At 38.7% G+C, this 22,937-nt stretch overlaps 1 protein-coding gene across 1 annotated transcript in view; it reads left to right on the forward strand.

Annotated features, from left to right (window-relative positions):
* The window catches only part of ylpm1 (YLP motif containing 1), a 152,524-nt gene extending 129,864 nt beyond the window's left edge, over positions 1 to 22,660 (forward strand). The window contains exons 18-21 of the mRNA XM_068038138.1: positions 2,626 to 2,677; positions 17,588 to 17,721; positions 19,075 to 19,248; positions 21,615 to 22,660. Coding sequence (XP_067894239.1) covers positions 2,626 to 2,677; positions 17,588 to 17,721; positions 19,075 to 19,221 — 333 coding nt within the window. The 3' untranslated portion in view covers positions 19,222 to 19,248; positions 21,615 to 22,660. The remainder of the gene's footprint in view (positions 1 to 2,625; positions 2,678 to 17,587; positions 17,722 to 19,074; positions 19,249 to 21,614) is intronic.
* Positions 22,661 to 22,937: the final 277 nt, after the last annotated feature.

The following is a 22,937-nucleotide window of genomic DNA, read 5'->3' on the forward strand; positions in this document are numbered from 1 at the left end:
AGGCCAGTAGTTTCGTCGTCATTACCACTGCAAAATCCAGGCCAATGTTGTCAGAAATGTGATTTAAGTGAGTTCTGCTTTACTTCTGTATTTTTGAAGTTACCCAAATTCAAAATGCCCAACTGCATTACAAAAGTTTTCCACTTGGCAATAAAATAGCAGTCAATGGAGAGCAACCCCAGGATGTGATCTTTGTGTTATTGACTAGTGCCAGTGGTTTACAGAACATGGGTACAATGCTGTTGAGCAAATTCTTTCAAAATATAAAGCATCAAATTCTTTGGCACTGGAAATATTTTAAAGAAGAAAAGTCTTTCACGACCTCAGGATGTCCTGGAGTGCTTTACATTCATTAGAGTACTGTTGAATTGTAATCTGTTGCAATATGGCAGCCAGTTTGCACAGAGCAAGGTCCCACAACTTAGAAGAAAATAAATGACCGAATTGTCTGTTCTAAGTTTTGATTGAAGGATAAATCTTGACCAGGGCACCAGGAAAAATCACCTGCTCGCTTTCAAATAGTGCCACGGGATTTTTTTACATCCACAAGAGAGGGGACCTGAGTCTCAGTTTAATGTCTCATCTGAGAAACATCATCTGTAACAGTGCAAACTCCCACCATACCAGCCTAAGTAATGTGCTAAAGTCTCTGGAGTAGGACTTCAACTCGCAACCTCATGACTTGGGCATGAATACTACCACTGAGCCAAGGTTTTATTTTTCAGAGAAAGCAGCTCCTAATCTTACTCATAATTTTTGGTTATAATTGTAGGCTGTAGAATTCAGTTCATTACAGGAAGGGCATAATTGCTGTGGAGAGAGTACAGAAGGGATTTACAAGAATTTTGCCAGGGCTTGAAAGTTGCAGCTGTGAGGATAGATTGGATCGACTGGAGTTATTTTCCTTCGAATAGAGGAGGCTGAGGGGTGATTTATTTGAGGTATACAAAATTATGAGGGGCCTGGATAGACAGGGAGGACCTGTTCCCCTAGCGGAGAGGGGGCGCAGATTTAAGGTGATTGGTAGAAGGATTAGAGGGGACACGAGAAAAAATTTTGTCACCCAGAGGGTGGTGGGTGTCTGGATTGGTGGTGGAGGCAGAAACCCTCTATTCATTTAAAAGGTACCTGGACAGGCACCTGAAGTGCTGTAAGCTGCAAGGCTACGGACCAGGTGCTGGAAGGTGTGATATGCTTGGGCAGCTAGTTTTTTTTTAGCCGGCGCAGGCACAATGGGCTGAATGGCCTCCTTCTGTGCCATAACTTTTCTATGGTTCCAGGGTTAGGGTTGAAGCAAAACCTATGCCAACATTCAAGATCGGATTGGTTAGTTGGTTGAAGAAAAAGGGGTTGAGGGCATATGGTAACACAAAGGGTACATACGATTTGATATATTTGATTGTGTAGAGGGTAAATAATAACACTGTGTAACTGAGCTAAATAGCCTGTTTCCATGTTGTAACTTGTATTTCCATGTAGATGCACAATGTAGTGTTATTAGGTTGATTATGCTTCTACGGGTAGTTGATGCTTAATGGCCAATGCAACGTGTCCCTATATTTCTTACTGACACGAATACCTTACTGGAAGCTTACTTTGAAAGATACCAAATAATATGATTTGTGTCTTTCCTGTTTCAGTAAAATCAAGTTCAATCCCCATTCTTACGTACTACCTTGGAAGATTTGCAGTAGACATGTGGTATCCATAATTTTAAGATACTGAAATATTTGCATTTTTTGCTATAAAAATGTGAGTGCAGTTGTAGCCATTTGATGCTGTATGTTTGCATTTAGGGTGCTAGTTACTTTTAATTCTAGATAATTAAAGGTAATTAACTTGAGATTTTGAGTTAATGGGAGTCTGAAGTAAATCTGAAGCTTTGGAATTCTGCTAGCCATAGGACAATCTTTACATTCAGCATGACGAGCACTACAATGCATTTTCAAAATATGTTTGTTTTCACACATGTTGCTCATAATACATGACAACACAGCAAATTCCAATGTCTAGCCACATAAAGCGGTCACTTATGTTTTCCAATTGACATCTATTCCTGGATATGAGGAAATGTTCTTTCCTCTGCTACTATTCCAAAATCATTTCGCCAATTAAAGATAAATTCTTGACTGTTACTTTACCACTGTTTAGTGACTTTAAAGTATCTCTGAAGTTTGGGATTGCACAGTACATTGTAAATTAATTTCCAAGACATTTGCTTTATTTTATTTTTCTGATGTGGCATATATGGCGCATACATTTATTTTCTAACTACTGAATTGTACGAATAAACTTTGAGAGAAATTTAAAATTGGAGAAGTAGTTTATAAGAAAAGTTGGCATAGCTGCTTTATCGATCAGCACCGTCTATGTTCTTGTACATGCAGTGTGTAGTTATGTGTGTGTGAGGGGGACGGGGGGGTGTGGTTTGAGAGAAAAAGACAGACTTTTCAAGCGAACCACCATTACTTCCTTTGTGCTGTGGTGTCTTGATTGTGTTTTTCTCTTAGCTTGTGTTCCATTCATTTTCCTAATGAAGAGAGTCGTTGTTTTCGATACTATATACTGTTAAACATTTCAGTCTAACCAGATGAGCTTCTCTCTGTGTGTGTGTGTATGATTTAGGGTTTCGTGACAAAAAGCAAATGGGAAATGGACACATCGGAAGAGAGTCTAGGTAGGTACAGATTTTTTGTTTATTTACTGAAAGGTCATGGTTTTATAAACAAACCACAGAAATGTTGTAGGTGCTGGTTTTCTATTTAAACTTCCTTATTGTGTTTTCCAATGACATAACAAATTAATAATCATTTTGATGAGAACATTTAACTAAGGATGTAGCAGTTGCTGCCTTTTAGTTGACCAGGGGATGCTTAGCAGTATTTCTATGAAATGCTTGTATCGACTGGCTTATGTAATGCATTAAACTATTCATGCTTGGATAAAAGCCATTGGATTTGACTTAAATGGCTGCTAATTCTTTGCTCTATAGTATTTACTTGTTTTGCTGTAATTCTGTGCTATGAGAACACTACAACAATTTTACTGCAGCATTGTAAACCACTGAACAACATGTACATATGCAATGCATAGTGAAGCTTGCAAACTGATACTGTATCAGTCTGCATGAGGTGTATAAAGATGCCATTTGTGTTCATGGTCAATTTGCTGGAAGCAAAAATAATCAGTTGTAGAATTGTACGTCTTTCTGGTTTAAGTATTATAAAAAAAAGTATCAAATTCCTACTTGTAGAATTGTCACAAAACACTGTGCATTTAGAATAAGATCTTTTTACACAACAATACATCGGTGATAACCATGTAGGTGCACGTGCATTACTTAACATGTATAGTGTTAAACTTCATTGTAGTCATGGGATGTTAGTGTCTATTACTTTTAACTGTCTTTACAATACAGTAGGCTCCTTACTAGTGTGAATCTTGCCTGTAATCAACCCAGTGTTCATATTCATAATGAATGTGCAGTGCAGGTTTTCTGTACTACTTAATGGGCTTGAAATTCGAGTAGAAACTGAGTTGATCCTGCCTTCATCCTGAGTTTAAAACTTCCAATGATATTCAAATTCATCCAACTTGATTAAAATGGGAAGGGCGCAGTTTACCTGGCTATCAGATTTGTATATTTGTATTGCTTGAGTACCTTGGAAATAGACTCCTAACATCGACTTGTCATTTTGTATGTTGACAGTGATGTGAGTTCAGCTAGCAATTTACTATGGTACAGTATTTTGCTAGCCAGTCACACTGAGTTGGCATTTGTTGGGATTACAAGAAGATTAAATTTGGTCTATGTCAAATAGATTATTCTTTCACCTTACTTTATTTGGGGATATAATAATTAGAGGCCATTTATTGGCAGTGTGCTGTGGTAGGGGGTAGCTAGGATTTTGCCCAGTAATTTAAAAGTTGAGTTGTTAACAAAAGATATGACAGATATTAACATGGTCATTTTCAGTTTGTATGATAACATGTCAAAATAAAGCGATTATCACAGAAAATAGTGGAGCCAAATATTGCTCTGCAAACAAGGGTAATCCCATTGATTGTATGTTTTCCATACATAATTAACGTTCCAGCATTTGTTGTCTAGAAAATAGCCTGCTAAACACCTTCTGTGCTTCTGTTGCATCCATATATTAGGTGTGAATAAGCCATTAAGACAAACTATGTCAACTTTCCACATAATACTTTGTTCGTCAGTCATCACATGATGCCCGTTTTGTAGCCTAACTATCAAACCCAAGGGTGTTCAACCTGTCGCCTTAGAACCACATTATTCCCAAACCATAGCAGGTCAGCTCCTGAAGCCAGACATCTCAGCCCTGTTTGCATTTATATTTGTTACCAACTGGAGCTTTGCAGTTTTGAGTGCAGTTGTCTCATTGATAAATTCTAAATCAAAATAACAGGGTTTATTAATATCAATAACTTGTGATATTTGAAAATAAAGTAGAATATTACTTAAAGCTTTATTAATGGCCCTTGAGGCTCCATGGTCCATAATTGTGTGAAGACAAAAGCTTGTGCATCTCCTGACCTTACTGTAGTTGGGGGAAAAACAAAGTCTGTATCCTATACCATAAGTATGTACAATGTGTATGCAAACTCCACCATTTGTGCCAAAGCAACTAAGTTTTTGCGATGTTAATCCAGTGTCTCAAAGTGGAATATTCATGAATAACTATTGCTGAATTTTTGGGGCGAAACCTTTTTCCTGTTTTTTTTTTTAAAGGTTGTCCTATTTCTTTTTCCATTCAGTTTGTTCATGTTGTGCCTTTCTGGGTAGTCGTTTAACACATAAGTTACTGTAATGTGCATGACTGCATGCAGTGGTAGATATGTACTGTGATAGGGCTCTTTACATTTTCCAAGTTTAGTGAGTTGATACTTGTTTAAAATCTGCATTGCAAAAATGCATTAAATATATATTTTCCTTAATTTAATAATTCTGCTTCATCCTATCAGGATCAATTTTCTTTCGGTTTTACATAGACCCAACATAGTTTTAAAAAACCTTGTGAAATCTGTGCCAATGGCAGAAATGTGTGTAAGTCTGTAGAAATCAGTACAATCGTGTTATATTAAGTAAGCTTATAACAATAATGTGCATTACCTGAGGTATGCATATGTTTTATTCTTTTCTGAAATAGGATGTTAATTTCCAAAACCATTTGAATAGCGCAGTCAGCCCTGGATCTCCAGTCAATACTTTGAGTATAAATAGTTCTCAGGTTATCTGTCATAATTGTGTCTGAATAGATTGTTGGTATAGCGTACGGTGAGTACGCAGTTGTGGCGAGTGGCCATTGCCATCTGTTAAAATTCTAATTTGAAAACTAAAATCCAGATCTAAAAAGAACTACAATGCTGTGGAGCAAACAGTATAGAAAAAATATCCTGTCATCTCGCTGTCTAAAGGAGTCTGAATTTTCTCAGAAAAGCCAGGATAGGAATGACTGTGGCATTTGTTCTAGTACTACATGAAATATGCTACATCGCACATTATTTGCTCCTACCTATTCCTCAGCAGTTTTTGAAAAAAGAATCTAAATTTGGTAAGGAAGGTTCTTTGTTTGTTGTGTTGGAAAGGTTGGCTTTGCATTTCCTGCTACTGTTTTCCCTTCTCAGGCTTGAGACATTTTTCGTTCTTGAATAAGCATGTATTGTTATTGGGTTGTCTTGTGTGCTGTTTCATTTATACTGTGTTATTTCACTCATGCACCAATCTGGTTGTTTTAAAAAAAAAAGCACTCATTTATGGGTGTATCTGAGGCCAAACAGAAACTTGAATGCTTGCTAACGATTTTCTGCTAAAGCCTTTTAGTAGTTTACAAGAACGACAGAGAGGGTTCTGAAATATCAAAATTCCTTTTGTAAATATAAAGTTAATCTGCAGTATATGAACATTTTACTGGGTTTCTGCATTTTAATACTCAACTTATTTTGTTTGGCACTTAGTTTTAGCAATTTTTCATGTGCATTAAATGCAATGATTTGCCAGTGTTTTTATTTTCTTTTAAAAAGGTTTTACTGAGAATAGAATTGGGCAAAAAAAATAACCGAAGTAGTTTGTTCATCTATATCAGTTTTATGTTTTCCTCAACTCATTGTAAAATGTTCCAAAATCCATCATCTGGCTACAAAATGTGGTTTTTGGAGACCAATCCTCTCAGCCCCAGGACGTCACTGCAGGAACTCCTTGGTAGTGTCATAGGCCCAACTATCTTCAGATGCTTCATCAATGACCTTCCCTCCATCATAAGGTCAAAAGTTGAGTGTTCACTGATGATGGCACAGTGCTCAATTCCACTTGCAACTCCTTGGATAATGCAGTACTCTGTGCCCACGTACAGTAAGACCTGGACAAGTTCCAGGGCCTGGGCTGTTGAGTGGCAAGTAACATTTGTGCCACACAAGTGACAGGCAATGACTTCCAACAAGAGAGGGTCTAACCACCTCCCCTTGATAATGGCATTACTGTTGTCTTATTCCAACATCATCAATATCCTCCCAGGAGCTATCATTGACCAGAAATTTAACTGGAGCTACCACATAAATACTGTGGCTGCAAGAGCAGGTCAGAGGGTGGGAATTCTGCAATGAGTGACTTACCTCCTGACTCTCCAAATCCTCTCTGCCATTTACAAGGTAGAAGTCAGGAGTATGATGGAATACTCTCCACTTGCCTGGATGAATGCAGCAACAGCAGCACTCAAGAAACTTGATGCTGTCCAGGACAAAGCAGCCTGCCTGATCAGCACCCATCCACCACCTTACACATTCATTCCCTCCACAGCGTAACATGGCTGCAGTGTTTACCTTCTGCAAGATGCACTGCAGCAACTTTCCAAAGCTTCTTCATCAGCACCTCCCAAACCTGTGACCTGTACCACGTCAAAGGGCAGTAATTACATGTTAAAACTGCTGCCTCCAAGTTCCCTTCCAGGTCACGCCATCCTGACTCGTCAGTATATCACCATTTGACATCTTGAATGTTTAAGCATTAACATCTGACTTTGGCATGGTTAAAATGCTTAAAATGAAGTTAGATGAGTTGATAAAACTTATAAGATCCTTGTTTGCAGAAATAGGCTTAGCAAGATACTCAGAACACTTTGTATAAGTTTAATCTCTTGGTCATGCCCGATTTTATTTGCTTCACCATTGGTGACTGTACCTTCAGCCGTCCAGGCCGCTCTGGAACCCTCGATCCAATCTTTCTGCCTTTCTATCTCGCTTTCCTCCTTTGAGACGCTCCTTTAAAACCTCCCTCTTTGTCCATCCCTACCATCATCTGTCCTAATATCTCCTAATGTGACTTGGTGTCAAATTTTGCTTTATAACACTCTGTGAAGCACCTTATAGTGCATTTAGTATAATAAAAGTTTTTGTTATGCATTAATGTCCTTTTTCACTCATGTCCTTTCGGGAAGAAAATCTGCCATCCTTATCTGGTCTGGTCTACATGTTACTCCAGACCCACAGCAGTGTGGTTGACTTTTCAATGCCCTCTGAAATGACCTAGCAAGCCACTCCGTTGTTAAGGGCCATTAGGGATAGGCAATAAATGCTGGCCTAATCAGCGCCCAAATCCCACAAACGAATAAAAAAAGTTGTGCTAGAGGTGGAAAACAATGAAAAGTTAATATCAAGTTGAAGAGAATTCCTATCTATATGGATCATTTGTATGCTGTATACCAAAATGATACTTCATCCACTTCAGAAAAGCTTTGAAGATGGCAAAGTTTGAGACTTCATGGAGCCAAAACAATGCTAAAGCTCTACAGTGCACAGGTGTTGGGTTCCACCTCAGTGAATGTTTTCCATAGCTTACTCTCATATAGAATTTTTGCATCAATATCTTGTGCATATGGCTCTTTCCAGATGCCAAGCTTTTCATTACTTCCAATTTGAACCAAGACTACCAAAGGAGAAATAGATTAGTTGGTCATTTTCCTCATTGCTCGTTGTGTAATCTTGTTTTGCACAAAAAGACTTTTGGGTTGCCCACGTAATCATTATACTTCATAGTAATTCATTGTATGCAAAGTGTTTTCTGTTGTTTCTGACTAATGTGATGAAGCACTCTATAAATGGACATCTTTTTTCCCCCATTCTTTTCCAGTTTGCTTCTATGCTGAGTAAAATTTCTTTGTAATAAATAAGTTATCCTGTAGCAGCTCTGTATCACGGTTCTGATTGCTCTTTCATTCATTTAATAGCAAACTGCACTATTTTTCTTTAAGTTCACTTTCATTCTTTCACAAGGCACTTCAGCAATGAAATGTGAAATTTGATCACACTGGAGAACTTTAAAATGATTTATAAACATCAAATAAGTGACCTGTATCATGGTTCCGGAAGGCTTTTAACTCTAGATATTTTTTTATTATCACATACATGTAGAGTTTCATAACATAAGAGTCTCTGAAGGAGCATAGCATCATTTCCCAGCTCTGAGTGAGTGGGCAAATGCATGTAAGGTTATCCACTTTGGTAGCAAAAACGGGAAGGCAGATTATTATCTGAACGGCTATAAACTGAGAGAGGTGAATATGCAACGAGACCTGGGTGTTCTCGTACACCAGTCACTGAAGGTAAGCATGCTGGTTCAACAGGCAGTAAAAAAAGGCAAATGGTATGTTGGCCTTCATAGCGAGAGGATTCGAGTACAGGAGCAGGGATGTCTTGCTGCAATTATACTGGGCCTTGGTGAGGCCACACCTGGAATATTGTGTATAGTTATGCTCCTCTTATCTGAGGAAGGATGTTCTTGCTATAGAGGGAGTGCAGCGAAGGTTTACCAGACTGATTCCTAGGATGGCGGGACTGACGTATGAGGAGAGATTGATTTGGTTAGGATTATATTCACTGGAGTTCAGAAGAGTGAGGGGGGACCTCATTGAAACCTATAAAATTCTAACAGGACTTGACAGGGTAGATGCAGGAAGGATGTTCCCGATGTTGGGGGAGTCCAGAACCAGGGGTCATCGTCTAAGGATATGGGGTAAACCATTCAGGACTGAGATGAGGAGAAATTTCTTCAACCAGAGAGTGGTGAGCCTGTGGAATTCGCTACCACAGAAAGCAGTTGAGGCCAAAGCATTGTATGTTTTCAAGTAGGAGTTAGATATAGCTCTTGGGTTTAAAGGGATCAAAGGATGTGGGGCAAAAGCAGGAATCGGTTACTGTGTTGGATGATCAGCCATGATCATAATGAATAGCGGAGCAGGTTTGAAAGGCCGAATGGCCTACTCCTGCTCCTATTTTCTGTGTTTCTATATTTCAAACTTTCTGAATTGGATCAGAGCAGAATTACAGAATGTTACACACTAAAAACATTTGTATCTTTTCATAATGGTATATTTGGTTCCTCCATTATTTTTCTCTAAATGTTAAGACTTCAGTAATTGGATCTCCATACCTCTCTCAGATTTTGTCAGGTGTCAAGGAAATGTATACATCTTGAATTAAATCTGCTATTGATTCGATATCAGTTCAAATTGTTGCAGGCAGATTTTTAACATGCAGCAGAGTCTTAACAGGAGAGCACCATTGATGGAATAGCACCATAATTCTGATTCAGAATAATTGAAGACTATCATCGCATCTTTTTCACCCTCTCATTTCCATTTGAATGTTTACATTCCCAGCTAGGGGCTTTTGGCTTGGGCCATCTTTAGTTTAGATGATATGCTAAGAAAAACAGATGCAACTGAAGATAATGGACAGACTGAAGACATTGAAGATAGCCAATGCCCAGGGTTCACATTTTAGGATACTCAAGATACTCAACTTAATGACATTGGGCATGTTCTAGCTTGCATCTTTATGAAATTCCGAAAATGATGACTTGGAGCAATGGCAGAAAAATGGTATAACACCAATATGCAAAAAGACGCAAAGGAATAACCCAGGACAGTACTGCACAGCCAATCTGGCATCCACTTTAAGGAAGATATTGGGTGTGTTTCGAACGAACTGGAGAAATACGTAACCTTAAGAAGAAACAGACTTCGCTTAATGGGAGAGAAATCATGCATGATTGATTGCTTGACGTTCTTTCGAAAGATAGCACACTTTGTGGGCAGGGATGTGTAGTTTTTGAAACAGTTCTACATAGAAGATCTCACAAGGTTGGAAAGCATGGCTGGAATTCAGCATCTGAGTAATGGAGAGGCTGCAGAGCTAGGAATGTTTACACTGGAGAAAAGAAAGTGCAGAGGTGATTGTAAGGAAGGGTTCAGCATTCTGTAATGTACAGATAAACATCGATATGTTTAACATACACAGATTCTACAAACCAGGCAGAGCTTCAAACTTAGATGAAGGATGGTTTAGTATCAGTGAATTCAAGAGGGAGTTGGTAAATAGGTAGTGATGAATTTCATAGAGGTGTAAGACACACATCATGGGCTGTTGTATTTTCTAGGCTATGGACCAGCCACATGACCTGCAATTGTATTCGCTGGTCTTGGACATTCCAATTTTCTTAAGCCCGATGTCTATCCAGTTGCAAGTATTCAGATATGCAGGTTGCATTCTTTCCACTAATGAGTGGTTTTCTTGCACAGCACGACCTGTGAACTAAAACTTTCACTCCTTCATATTCAACAATGAAATCTAGATGTTCCTGCAAGTAAGTTTCTAGAATTTTCAATTTCTGTGGCATCTCGGTGGAGGAACTAGAGCTTTACAGGAGGTCTTAAACTCTCTGCCTGAAAGGGTGATCGTGGCAGCAAACCTCATCTTGCTTAAAAGGTGCCTGAATGTGCACTGAAGTGCCGTAACCTCCAAGGCTACGCACCTAATGCTGGAAAGTGGGATCAGACTGGGTGGCTTTTTTTTCAGCCGGAGCAGACACACTGGACCAAGTGGCCTCTTCCTGTGCCACAAATTTTCTATGATTCTAATAATTATGGCATCAGAGTGGATGCATTGCATATTTGAACAATTTTAAATGGGCAAATGTAAGGATGCAGCACTTGGTCTGAAGTTTGACTCAATTTATGTGAATTTGCTTTTAAGTTTATATCAGACTGATGGACTTATGGAGAATGTTTGCTACCAGTGCTTTGTAAATCTTCAGCCAAAGGTGAGCATATTTTGTGAGCTTTTTTCCCATCTCTTTTGCCTTTTTTATTGGCATTATCAAAATAAAAATCAACTTCAAAATTTTGTGTGGTTTTATTGGACGTTGTTGATTTAAATCCAAAAAGGGAGACCTTAGTCTTGTAGTTTCAGATTGAGCTCATAACATTGCTAATGTTATTCACTAAAGCTAAGTGATTGCTTTGTTGCATTTGGTACAAACTTTCTCAGCATGATTGTTAGAATCCAGATGTAGTTGCTGCTTATTTATCCTTAAATGCAAGAAGTTTATTTCACTTGAACTAGCAGTGCTGAATATGCATTTGATGAACTTTTGGTAAAAAATGGGATTCAAGGTTAAGAGATTATACAAATAGGGCCAGTGACTGCTCTGTGGAAAATGAGAAATTGGGTCCATGCAAATATCAGATGTGGAATGAATCGAAAATGTTAAGATGGATATTCTGAAGGTTTTGCTGTGTTACTTTGAGGAGGCATGGAGAAACTTTTTCAAACCTTTCCTCAAGCTTCAGTGGGTTTATTAAGAAATGCTCTGTGGGAAAAATTGTATTTAACGTGCCAGTTGTCCTTATTGTTTTATTTGCATTTAAGATTACTGACCACCAACGCTACTAAGTATCATCACCTCATTCCATGACAATATGAAAGGCATAATTCAGCATAGCAGCGCCTCATCAGACCCCTTTCCTATCCTGCGTTGTGTGAAACAGGGCTGTGTTCTCGCACCTACACTGTTTGAGATATTCTTCTCACTGCTGCTCTCACATGCGTTCAAGTCTTCAGAAGAAGGAATTTTCCTCCACACAAGATCAGATGGCAGGTTGTTCAACCTTGCCTGTCTAAGAGCGAAGACCAAAGTACGGAAGGTCCTCGTGAGGGAACTCCTCTTTGCTGACAATGCTGCATTAACATCCCACATAGAAGAGTGCCTGCAGAGATTCATCGACAGGATTTGCAAAGCATTAAGGTAGATAAGTTCCCAGGGCCTGATAGAATACTGAGGGAGGCAAGGGAAGAAATTGCTGGGGCCTTGACAGAAATCTTTGCATCCTCATTGGCAACAGGTGAGGTCCCAGAGGACTGGAGAATAGCCAATGTTGTGCCTTTGTTTAAGAAGGGTGGCAAGGATAATCCAGGAAATTATAGGCAGGTGAGCCTTACGTCAGTGGTAGGGAAACTATTAGAGAGGATTATTCGGGACAGGATTTAGTCCCATTTGGAAACAAACGAACTTATTAGCGAGAGACAGCATGGTTTTGTGAAGGGGAGGTCATGTCTTACTAATTTGATTGAGTTTTTTGAGGAAGTGACGAAGATGATTGATGAAGGAAGGGCAGTGGATGTTATCTATATGGACTTTAGTAAAGCCTTTGACAAGGTCCCGCATGGCAGACTGGTACAAAAGATGAAGTCACACGGGATCAGAGGTGAGCTGGCAAGATGGATACAAACTGGCTCGGTCATAGAAGACAGAGGGTATCAGTGGATGGGTGTTTTTCTGAATGGAGGGATGTGACTAGTGGTGTTCCGCAGGGATCAGTGCTGGGACCTTTGCTGTTTGTAGTATATATAAATGATTTGGAGGAAAATGTAGCTGGTCTGATTAGTAAGTTTGCGGACGGCACAGAGGTTGGTGGAGTTGCGGATAATGATGAGGATTGTCAGAGGATACAGCAGGATATAGATTGGTTGAAGACTTGGGCGGAGAAATGGCAGATGGAATTTAATACGGACAAATGTGAGGTAATGCATTTTGGAAGGTCTAATGCAGGTGGGAGGTATACAGTAAATGGCAGAACCCTTAGGAGTATTGACAGGCGTACAGGTCCACAGGTCACTGAAAGTGGCAACACAGGTGGATAAGGTAGTCAAGAAGGCATACGGCATGCTTGCCTTCATCGGTCAGGGCACAGAGTATAAAAATTGGCAAGTCATATTGCAGCTGTACAGAACCTTAGTTAGGCCACACTTAGAATATTGCGTGCAATTCTGGTTGCCACACTACCAGAAGGGCGTGGAGGCTTTGGAGAGGGTACAGAGGAGGTTTACCAGGATGTTGCCTGGTCTGGAGGGAATTAGCTATGAGGAGAGGTTGGAAAAACTCGGATTGTTTTCACTGGAACGACGGAGGTGGAGGGGCGACATGATAGAGGTTTACAAAGTTATGAGCGGCATGGACAGAGTGGATAGTCAGAAGCTTTTTCCCAGGGTGGAAGAGTCAGTTACTAGGGGACATAGGTTTAAGGTGAGAGGGGCAAAGTTTAGAGGGGATGTGCGAGGCAAGTCTTTTACACAGAGGGTGGTGAGTGCATGGAACTTGCTGCCGGGGGAGGTGGTGGAAGCAGATACGATAGCGACCTTTAAGAGACATCTTGACAAATACATGAACAGGAAAGGAATAGAGGATATGGGCCCAGGAAGTGCAGAAGGTGTTAGCTTAGGCAGGTATCAAGATCGGCACAGGCTTGGAGGGCCGAATGGCCTGTTCCTGTGCTGTACTGTTCTTTGATTGTGGCTGCCTGCAACGAATTCGACCTAAACATCAGCCTCAAGAAAATAAACATCATGGGACAGGATGTCAGAAATGCTCCATTCATCAATATCGGCTACCACGCTCTGGAAGTGGTTCAAGAGTTCACTTACCTAGGTTCAGCTATCACCAGTAACCTGTCTCTTGAGGCAGAAATCAACAAGCGCATGGGAAAGGTGTCCGCTACTATGTCCAGACTGGCCGAGTGTGTGGGAAAATGGGCACTGACACTGAACACAAAACTCCGAGTGTATCAAGCCTGTGTCCTCAGTACCTTGCTCTACGACAGCGAGGCCTGGACAGCGTATGTCAGCCAAGAGCGACGTCTCAATTCATTCCATCTTCGCTGCCTCCGGAGAATCCTTGGCATCAGGTGACAGGACCGTATCTCTAACGCAGAAGTCCTCGAGGCGGCCAACATCCCCAGCATATACACCCTACTGAGCCAGTGGCGCTTGAGATGGCTTGGCCTTGTGAGCCGCATGGAAGATGGCAGGATCCCCAAGAATGCTTTGTACAGTGAGCTCGTCACTGGTATCAGACCCACCGGCCGTCCGTGTCTCCGCTTTAAAGACGTCTGCAAACGTGACATGACGTCCTGTGACATTGATCACAAGTCATGGGAGTCTGTTGCCAGTGATCGCCAGAGCTGGCGGACAACCATAAAGGCGGGACTTAAGAGTGGCGAGTCGAAGAGACTTAGTTGGCAAGAAAAAAGACAGAAGTGCAAGGAGAGAGCCAACTGTGTAACAGCTCTGACAACCAATTTTATCTGCAGCACCTGTGGAAGAGTCTGTCACTCTAGAATTGGCCTTTATAGCCACAGCAGGCGTTGCTTCACAAACCACTGACCACCTCCAGGCGCTTACCCATAGTCTCTCGAGACAAGGAGGCCAAAGAAAGAAAGATTACTGATAGTTTGGGAAATGAGAGTAGTTACTTAGTGGGAGGACTAAAGTACAACAAAATTGTTCCATTACTTTGCGAGTAATGTTCTATAAAACACTATTGGATGTTTTGTGCAGGTAAATAATGTATGAATTTCACTAATTCACTAATTTTATCTTTTTGCGGAAGGTGTGGAACCCTTCTGTTTCAGGCAACTCGTAACATACACGAGTACTTGTTCTCTGATTGAAACCAGTCTGAGTTCCTTTGCATCCAATTAGATTGTCCTGTAAAAATACATACTTATGTGATGTATTAATGTAATAGCTACCCACTTACTATTCCAGTACTTGTGGATTTTGTACGACACGTAGTTGCTAATGAAACCCATATGTTTGTTAGGGAGAATATACATTTGAGCCTTTATCATTAATTTTACTTTGGAAGTAGCAAGTGCAAGAAAAAAAAATGAAAGCTTGTTTTGTCCCCATTATTTATTATATCATAACTAGATCTGTATCAAATCAAACTTCATTTTGAGCCATATTTGGAGCAAATATACCCAGGTATAAATAGGAAAAAATTGCCTTTCACTTTCTTTGCCCAGATAGAGAGGATGAATCTACATTGATTCAAAAATGTCCAAATTCTCTTGGTTAACTTGTTTTGCTATTTTGTTTTATTTAAAAGTGACTGACCAACGATACATAATCTGGCCTTTGAGCCACGCTGCTTTGCACAGAAACTGAGACACAAAGGAGGTCAAACGCTTCTAATTGCAATCTTGAGCAGTGTGTGCATAAAGTGGAGTGAACTACCTGCCTGCCTTTAGCTTGCAAACAATTTGAAAATTAAAGGGGGAGAAAATAAAATATAAAAAATAGGATAAGCTAATTTCCTTATACCTGCTAAAAACACTTTTACACTAATCATGGATTTACCACTTTTTCTTCAGAGAGTTTGTTTCATTAAAAATGAAAAGAAAAAAGTAAAATGAATGTACTGAAGTGATACTAATGAAGTTGTTTTAATCACGGTATGTATGTTAACAAATGAGTTGCAGGATTGTAGTTCTAAAAGGATTGCTCAGAGAAAAATTATTAACTTAGACAACTGATAATTTGATCCCTCTTCACACCCATGTTTAATTAAAATTGAATTTTTTTCAGTAAATCTTAGAATCACAAAATGTTTAGTCTCTGATCAGTAGATTTTTGAACTTCTGAGGAATATCGGGATTAGGTGGAAAAGTGGAGTTGAGGTCAAAGATCAACTACGATCTTATTGAATGGTGGAACATCTGTGAGGGGCCATATGGCCTACTCCTCCAATTTCTTACGTTCTAAGACTTATTGTCTTGTAGTAACCTTGTGGATGAGAATTCTCATAAACGCAGTCATCGTTTACATCTAAAATATTCAGCATGTATTTGGATTCACTAAATAGAGCACATCAGTTTTAAGATAATGTAAACCAAATGTGATACAAGCAACCTTGAACATTCATCCTTCTATTTATTTTGTAGTTTCAGTACAATTATTTTTTTTCCAAATGAAGTGACCGCGATTATCTATTGCATGTATATAGAATGACATTGAGAAGTGTATGTTGGTAATTGCACTGAAAAGTAATGACCTTGCAAATTGAGTGAGATTAAATTTCAAGTAATTCATACATTCATCAGGTCCTTGAGGTTTGCGGCCTTCAATCATACTTTTAATTTACCCTTGTTTCTAGTATTCTAGTGTTCAAAAAAAGGGTTGTCCTCTGAGTACCCTTAAAATAGATACTTAACAGTCCTTTGTAATGTAAAGGTATTTTTTTAAGAATATTGGAAGTATTCAAGCTGAGCTGTGGATATAAAAATATATTGCAGCAATGGCATCACTTTTCAAAAAACAGTCGCTTCTACTTTAAGCCTGAGAAACCATGCCATTGACGTGCAAGTGTTCTTTCTATAAAACAACATAGGACTTATATACCATTTTGAATATCAATTACACTATGAATTTAACTTTGTCACATTATTTGGTGTTAATCCAATAGGATTAGATTTGGTATTCATAATGCCTTTGGTACAATTTTACGCAAGGTGATCATTGAGAGGACTTTAATTCATGATTTACTCACCTAATGTTATTTTGGAAAGAATGTATAGCAGTGGCTGTGCAGTATTGGTGATTGTGATGTACTTAAAAACTACATGTTAATTGTCACATTGAAGAGTGCAAAGCATGCACTGTTTTCAACAGGAACGGGATCGTGGCAACATTTCAAATCCCATGATTTCTTGCCATTAGATGTTGCTATTGTATTTACTTCTTTAAAAAGACATGCTCTGAAACTCCAGTAACCTTTATTGGGGTCTTATTTGATTGCTGGCAAATATGGCTTTAACAATTAGTAACGTGCACAAACCGTATTTAATGCGCATTTTTGAGACACACTTGACGTTTCCATTTCACATGCCTGTCAACTCAAAATAAGACTAATTCTTTCAGCATGAACCTCAGTGAAAGAAAAATATTAACAGTTGAAGCACAGTGGATTGGTTTCCTGTCCACTCGGTGCATCTATTTGTAAAACAGGGTGGGGAGGGGGTTTGGGGTGAGGATGTGTAGGGAGAGGCAGTTTCAAATCCAATGTGGTTTAAATCTTTTTTTTGAAATTATGATTCTTTTAGTACAGACGGTACTGTAAAAGGCTGTTTTCTGGACTTGTTGAGAAATTTTGTATGTGGAATTTGTAACCAGAGAATTGTGATGGTGCACAAAATAAAAACACTGAGGTTTCAGGAAGAGTCTACCTTATAAATTAATGGACTACATCAGTGATCTGTTCGTTACTACTTTCATGGTCAACCAGCCTACACTGTACATTAGATACAGCAAGAGTATTCACCTATGAGCTCAACTATAAACACCGTATACATGTATGTATATATGTATGCATATATATATATATATATATATATATATTTGCCCCTCATACATTCACTCTAAACCTGACTGCAGAGCCTATGTTTTTGTTGTTCAGACAAGCTGGATGGATTGAGGAGCAGCAACAAACGGAAGCGAGGCTGGCATGACAGCATTGCGCACCGATTGGAGGATTACCTTCAGCTTCCTGACGACTATAACTCTCGTTCTTCTGAACCTGGAAAGAAACGGGTAAAGAAAATAATTCTGCTGCACTTGGTTGATTTAACATGTGAAATACATAGCACTAATGTTTCCTTTCAATGTTATGGTTTGGCTGAAGAGACAGATTGAGTGATTTATCATATAGAACAAATTTTGCATGTATTTATCTTGAGTATCAAGCATGCTTCAGTATAAAACATATCTCAAAGCAGATGAATATTTTTTGGGTATGAAATACCTCTGGTTTTCCTTTCCCCTTCCCTCTCTTCTCTGTCCAGATCTCAATTGGTCACACACTCTCAAAAGTAGGCACGTTGCCTCTTGTAATCAACCTGAAATGATGCAAGAGCAAGCCAGCAACAACCACCTCTTGCTCTTTTCCCCCCTCTAATAGGATGAGGTGTCTGGCCCTACTTGCAGCAAAACTGAGATGGGAACTCAACAGAATGAGTGTTCAAACTAGTATTTCTTCACTGATGGCATTTTTCATTGGTGTCCTAATGCATGAGCTGCCACACTAAGTAGAAAAAATTATATTTGCACTGGTTAATACTGTTTTAAGAGTTTAAATTATACATTTTACATTGACTAGATATGTTCTCGAGGTATAGCAAAGTCAGGTCAAAGCTGGGAATAGCTCATGTACACATGAAGAGCAATGAATGGAATCAAAAGAAGGGTCCTTACCTGCTTTATAACAAAAAAAAACACTCTCTTGTAAATAGGGGAAGTTCTTGCCCTCAAAGGAGGAAACGATTATTTGCTGCCAGATGGACATTGTATTTGTAATCTGTACAAAAACTAAAGTTACTATGATATACTTAATTCAGAACTTTGTAAAGAGGGAGGAGAATTCATCCACGAATGTTGTCTGCAGCTGCTAGCAATTGAATTACTAATTCACATACAATTGAAATTGCAGTATGGAATGGAGTAGCCAAATTTAAGACTGTGAACCGTTCTTTTAAAATCACTGCTATACTCAGTTTTGTATCAGGTTAATTATTGTACTGTCATCAGCAATTCGACTTCACTACATCAGTGTTCTGTGCTGTTTAGAGCCAAGTGTGAAACTTGACAGCTGTTGTTGAAATGCCATTGTGTTGTATTCATTTGAGATATGCCAACTCTTAAGCAATAGGATTTTTCATTTTATTTTTGGCCAGGGCAAGTTATTTTTCTCTTTCCTTGGCCCTGTTCCTCAAGCTTGATCATAAATCTACCAATGAAAAATATACTATTAGAAAAATTAACTTGTAGAATAAAATTCCAATACATGAATGCATCTGCACACAATTTCTGTTGCTTTGAAAAACAGTATGCTTCAGGTGGGCAGAGGAAAATAATATATGTATCTGAATTCCCCCCAATCTGTTTTAGGTGAGATGGGCAGACTTGGAAGAGGAGAAGGATGCCGAGCGCAAACGAGCCATAGGATTTGTGGTTGGGCAAACAGACTGGGAGAAAATAACAGATGAAAAGGGCGAATTAGCCCAGAGAGCATTGAACCGCACTAAATATTTCTAAGAAAATAAAATTGTTTTTTACAATGAGGTAAGCAATAATCAAAACAAAATTAATTTTTAAAATTGTGGTCTGAAGGTTTAGTAAAATGTTTTTCTTTTCTGTGTATGGTATCAGGTAGGTCAACTGTGTGCTTCATATGTACAGGAAATGAGTTGTAAGCATCCAGGACAAGTTTGTAATTTTAGTACTAATCAGAATCTTTTGAAATGACATAGCCAACTTTTTAAAAAAAAGACTTTTGACACTACTTTTATTAATTCTTTCGTGGGATGTGAGCGGCGCTGGCAAGACCAGTATTTGCTGCCCATCCCTAAGATTGTACTTATTATTGGAATAAGGAACAAAATACCAGTTTCAATATTCTGGATTCGTGTGGAAGGCACTGAAGGAGTTTATTTAATGGATTGACGGTTGCCAATTTTTAAAAAGGTCATCTTTTTTCCAAGCCATGCCCCAGTAGAATGCTGTAGAGTTTTAGATCATACAACTTTCTGACATGAAGTATAGTCAGTGGAGAGAAAAATACATAATTAAGTTATTCAATAAGTAAACCAGCCTGGATAGGATGAGGAAGAACATGGCAGAAAGAGCTAGAATTGTATACTGCCGAAGGGAGTACTTACAGAAACAAAGACACCAGAAATCGGGATTAGGTATAGAAGCAGAGAAATTGCAGCACCAGAGGAAGGACGTTCTTTGACCATTATAGTACTAGCTCCGCAAAGAAGCTTTCTATTCGAGTCCCTATTTTCCTATTCTTTCCCAATAGCTTTTATTTTTTTTTCCCCAAGTGTTTAATTCCCACTTGTGTTATTTACTCAATGTCAGTTTTGGCAAGCATTTCACCATTTTTGGGGTGGGAATTTTCCCCCTTTATGCTTCCAGTACTAATTCTGAGATAACACCTCATTGTTGCTTACCAATTCAACAACCTGTGGAAATTTACTATATGAAACACTTCATGAATTTTAACATTTCTTTGAAATCCCTTGATTCACCCTTATCCTGTGAATAGAGCCCTGCTATTTGTGTTTTTCATCATAACTGAATCCTCTCGTCTTTGGTATCATAACTGTGAATCTGTACCTCACTTTTCTCATGGTTCAAATCCATCTAATAATGGAATGCCTGAACTGCATACAGTACTTCCCCAACAATGGCTTAACCAATATCTCCTACAAATCATCACTCCCTTGTAATATTTATAACCTCATTTGCCCTTTTAATTTTTTTCACTTGAAATCCTGCTTTTAAATATGTGCATAAATCCCCTTGCTGCTTCTGTTCTCCTGCTCCCCTGCTCCATTGCAAATTTTGCCATTTAGTATACATTTCCAATCCTGTTTGGCCCCAAAGTGTAACATTTTGCATTTAATGATAGTAAACTGAATTTGACACTCACTTCTAATCCATGTTAGCATGTGTTATTCCTGTCACTCCCCCTTTCTCTACCACACACCTGAAAGAACAATTCCATGTTCCTTTTATGCTTATACTCAACTTGCATGCAATATTTTGCTCGCTATCACTATTGGTCAATTTTTAAAAATCAATTCTAAAATTAAAATAATTTCAGAACCCAGACTGGATCTGATGCTCAAGTTCCTGGAAGGCAAACAATTTTCCAGTTACTTTGCGCATGGGCAAGTGAAAGCCGAACACTATTCGGCTGAAATTGGCAAAGCATTTTGAAATCACATACCACATTACAACCATTTCCTGCCAAGTAATTTTATGGGATGGTTCCTGGAATGTATCTTTTGTAACCAATCTTCACCCTTGAAAACTTTGCTTGGAGAGGTTGACAGCTCGCAGAGAGATCCTGTTTTCAGTTAGTCAAGTGTGAATGAGGATGAAGGACAACTTTTACTTACACACAAGGCATGAAATTTCTGGTCTTGATGATCAAAGCTGATGGCAGTAGGAATTTTCACAGCCAAGTCCAGGATCCCTGAGCAGTGCATCATGCCCTAGCCGGTATGTTCTTCCTGGAGGAAGTGACATTTGGGATGACATATGTACAATGTGCTCCTGTGGTCCAGCACCACAATCCCAGGAATTTCGGGACCATACTTGGGAAATTTTTTAAGTTGTTGACTCACTTGTACAGTTTTCTCAGTTAAATACAATCTTAATTTATTGAGGAAGATGCATGGTTCCTCTAATGTGTCCTAGATTTTCCAAAGTGCAATATAATTTTCTCTTACTTTCTGCATTGGCTAATGAAAAACCGTTCAGTTGCAGATTGTATGTTAGTTACAGGAACTATTGCTGCATACAGTGGTAAAGTCAGACATTTAATAATATAACCAATAAAATAAAACTTTTCTTCATCTGACTGAACTATTTTAAATGTTAACTGAATTAATTGTAATTTTTCCTTTTCTCTCTAGGCTCCGCGGTAACGGTGGAGAATGCTGGCAAAAGATCTTTCGTAGGGGTTGGGCAGACAAGTTTCACAAGTCGTTTTGAGTTTTTTGTTTTATTTTACTGTTACAGTGAATGTACGAGCACTAGACTATTGGTGGTTGACTTCTCTTATTAGCAGCCTGTGAGAATATTTTTTTAAAAATGTTGATCGATAGTGTTATTAAAAACTAAGTTGAAACCACACTAATTATAATCCAGTGTGTCCTGAGCCTGCTATCATGGCTTTGCTTCATCAGCTCGTATTTTTTTTATACTGTATTGCTGTATTGTTCCTTGTTCTGTCCATGCCAACTGTAATTTTAAGGAGCAATAAAGTTAACTTGAAACCATGGAACAGTTCATGTGTCTGCAGCCATGGGCGTTCCAACAAATGTGTGTTTATTAAGTGTTCAGTATTTCTGGGTTTTTTTTTTAAATATCATGCCCACCGTTTGATTTTGGCCATGAGTTCTTCTCTCACCAATGGACCATTCCAATTTATTTTAACACTTGGAAGAAGTCGCAATTGAGGAACCCATCATTTCTGTGGGAGATTTCTGGGGAAGTGTACTTCACAGTCTGCTAAATGTGCTGAAAGAGGAATGTACTGTTCCAAACTATAAAACATTTCTGGAATGTGTACACTTCCAACACTTACCGGGTCATAATTTTCACGATTGCACTAGTTAAGTGAACTGCTTTCTTAGTGTTAAATCATTTGAGACAAAAGTAGCTTCAGTAAATAAGAAGATTGTCTCATAAATGTTACTGCAGTTTTTTTTTTTGTTCCCTTTTGGCCATTTGTAACTTTTGTAGATATACTGAATTTACTGCCTGAATGAAGCTGTGAAATGGGCAGGAGTGAAAATGAAATGTTGCAATTCAAATACCTATTAGAAATTTTGCAATATTTTTATTCAAAGTTAAATCATAAAGTTCCCTGAATTGAAGGGGGATAAATGTTTCTAAAGGAAGCTGGTTTTGAAATCTGTTGTGGGAGTGTATATGGGAAAATTGCGCTTTTTGTGGGGTGGGGGGTGGGTGTGCAGTATAATCCTCCAAGTAATCACATTCTGTGTGCTTGGCAACTGTTTACGTTCTTTAGTTTTTCTGTTACTGATGAAGTATTTGTGAAGAATTCAAAGTTACAAAAACAAATTTCTCAGCACTAATTGGGCACTTAGCACATCAAAGTGAGGAATTATGAATTTAAATTTCAATGCAAAAGGTTAAAAACTGGAAATCTGTAGACATGCATGTTATAGTTGCCTTTAATTTCATACTATACAAACTAAACTGTACATACC

Source organism: Heterodontus francisci, chromosome 9, assembly GCF_036365525.1.
Source record: "Heterodontus francisci isolate sHetFra1 chromosome 9, sHetFra1.hap1, whole genome shotgun sequence".
NCBI lineage: Eukaryota > Metazoa > Chordata > Chondrichthyes > Heterodontiformes > Heterodontidae > Heterodontus > Heterodontus francisci.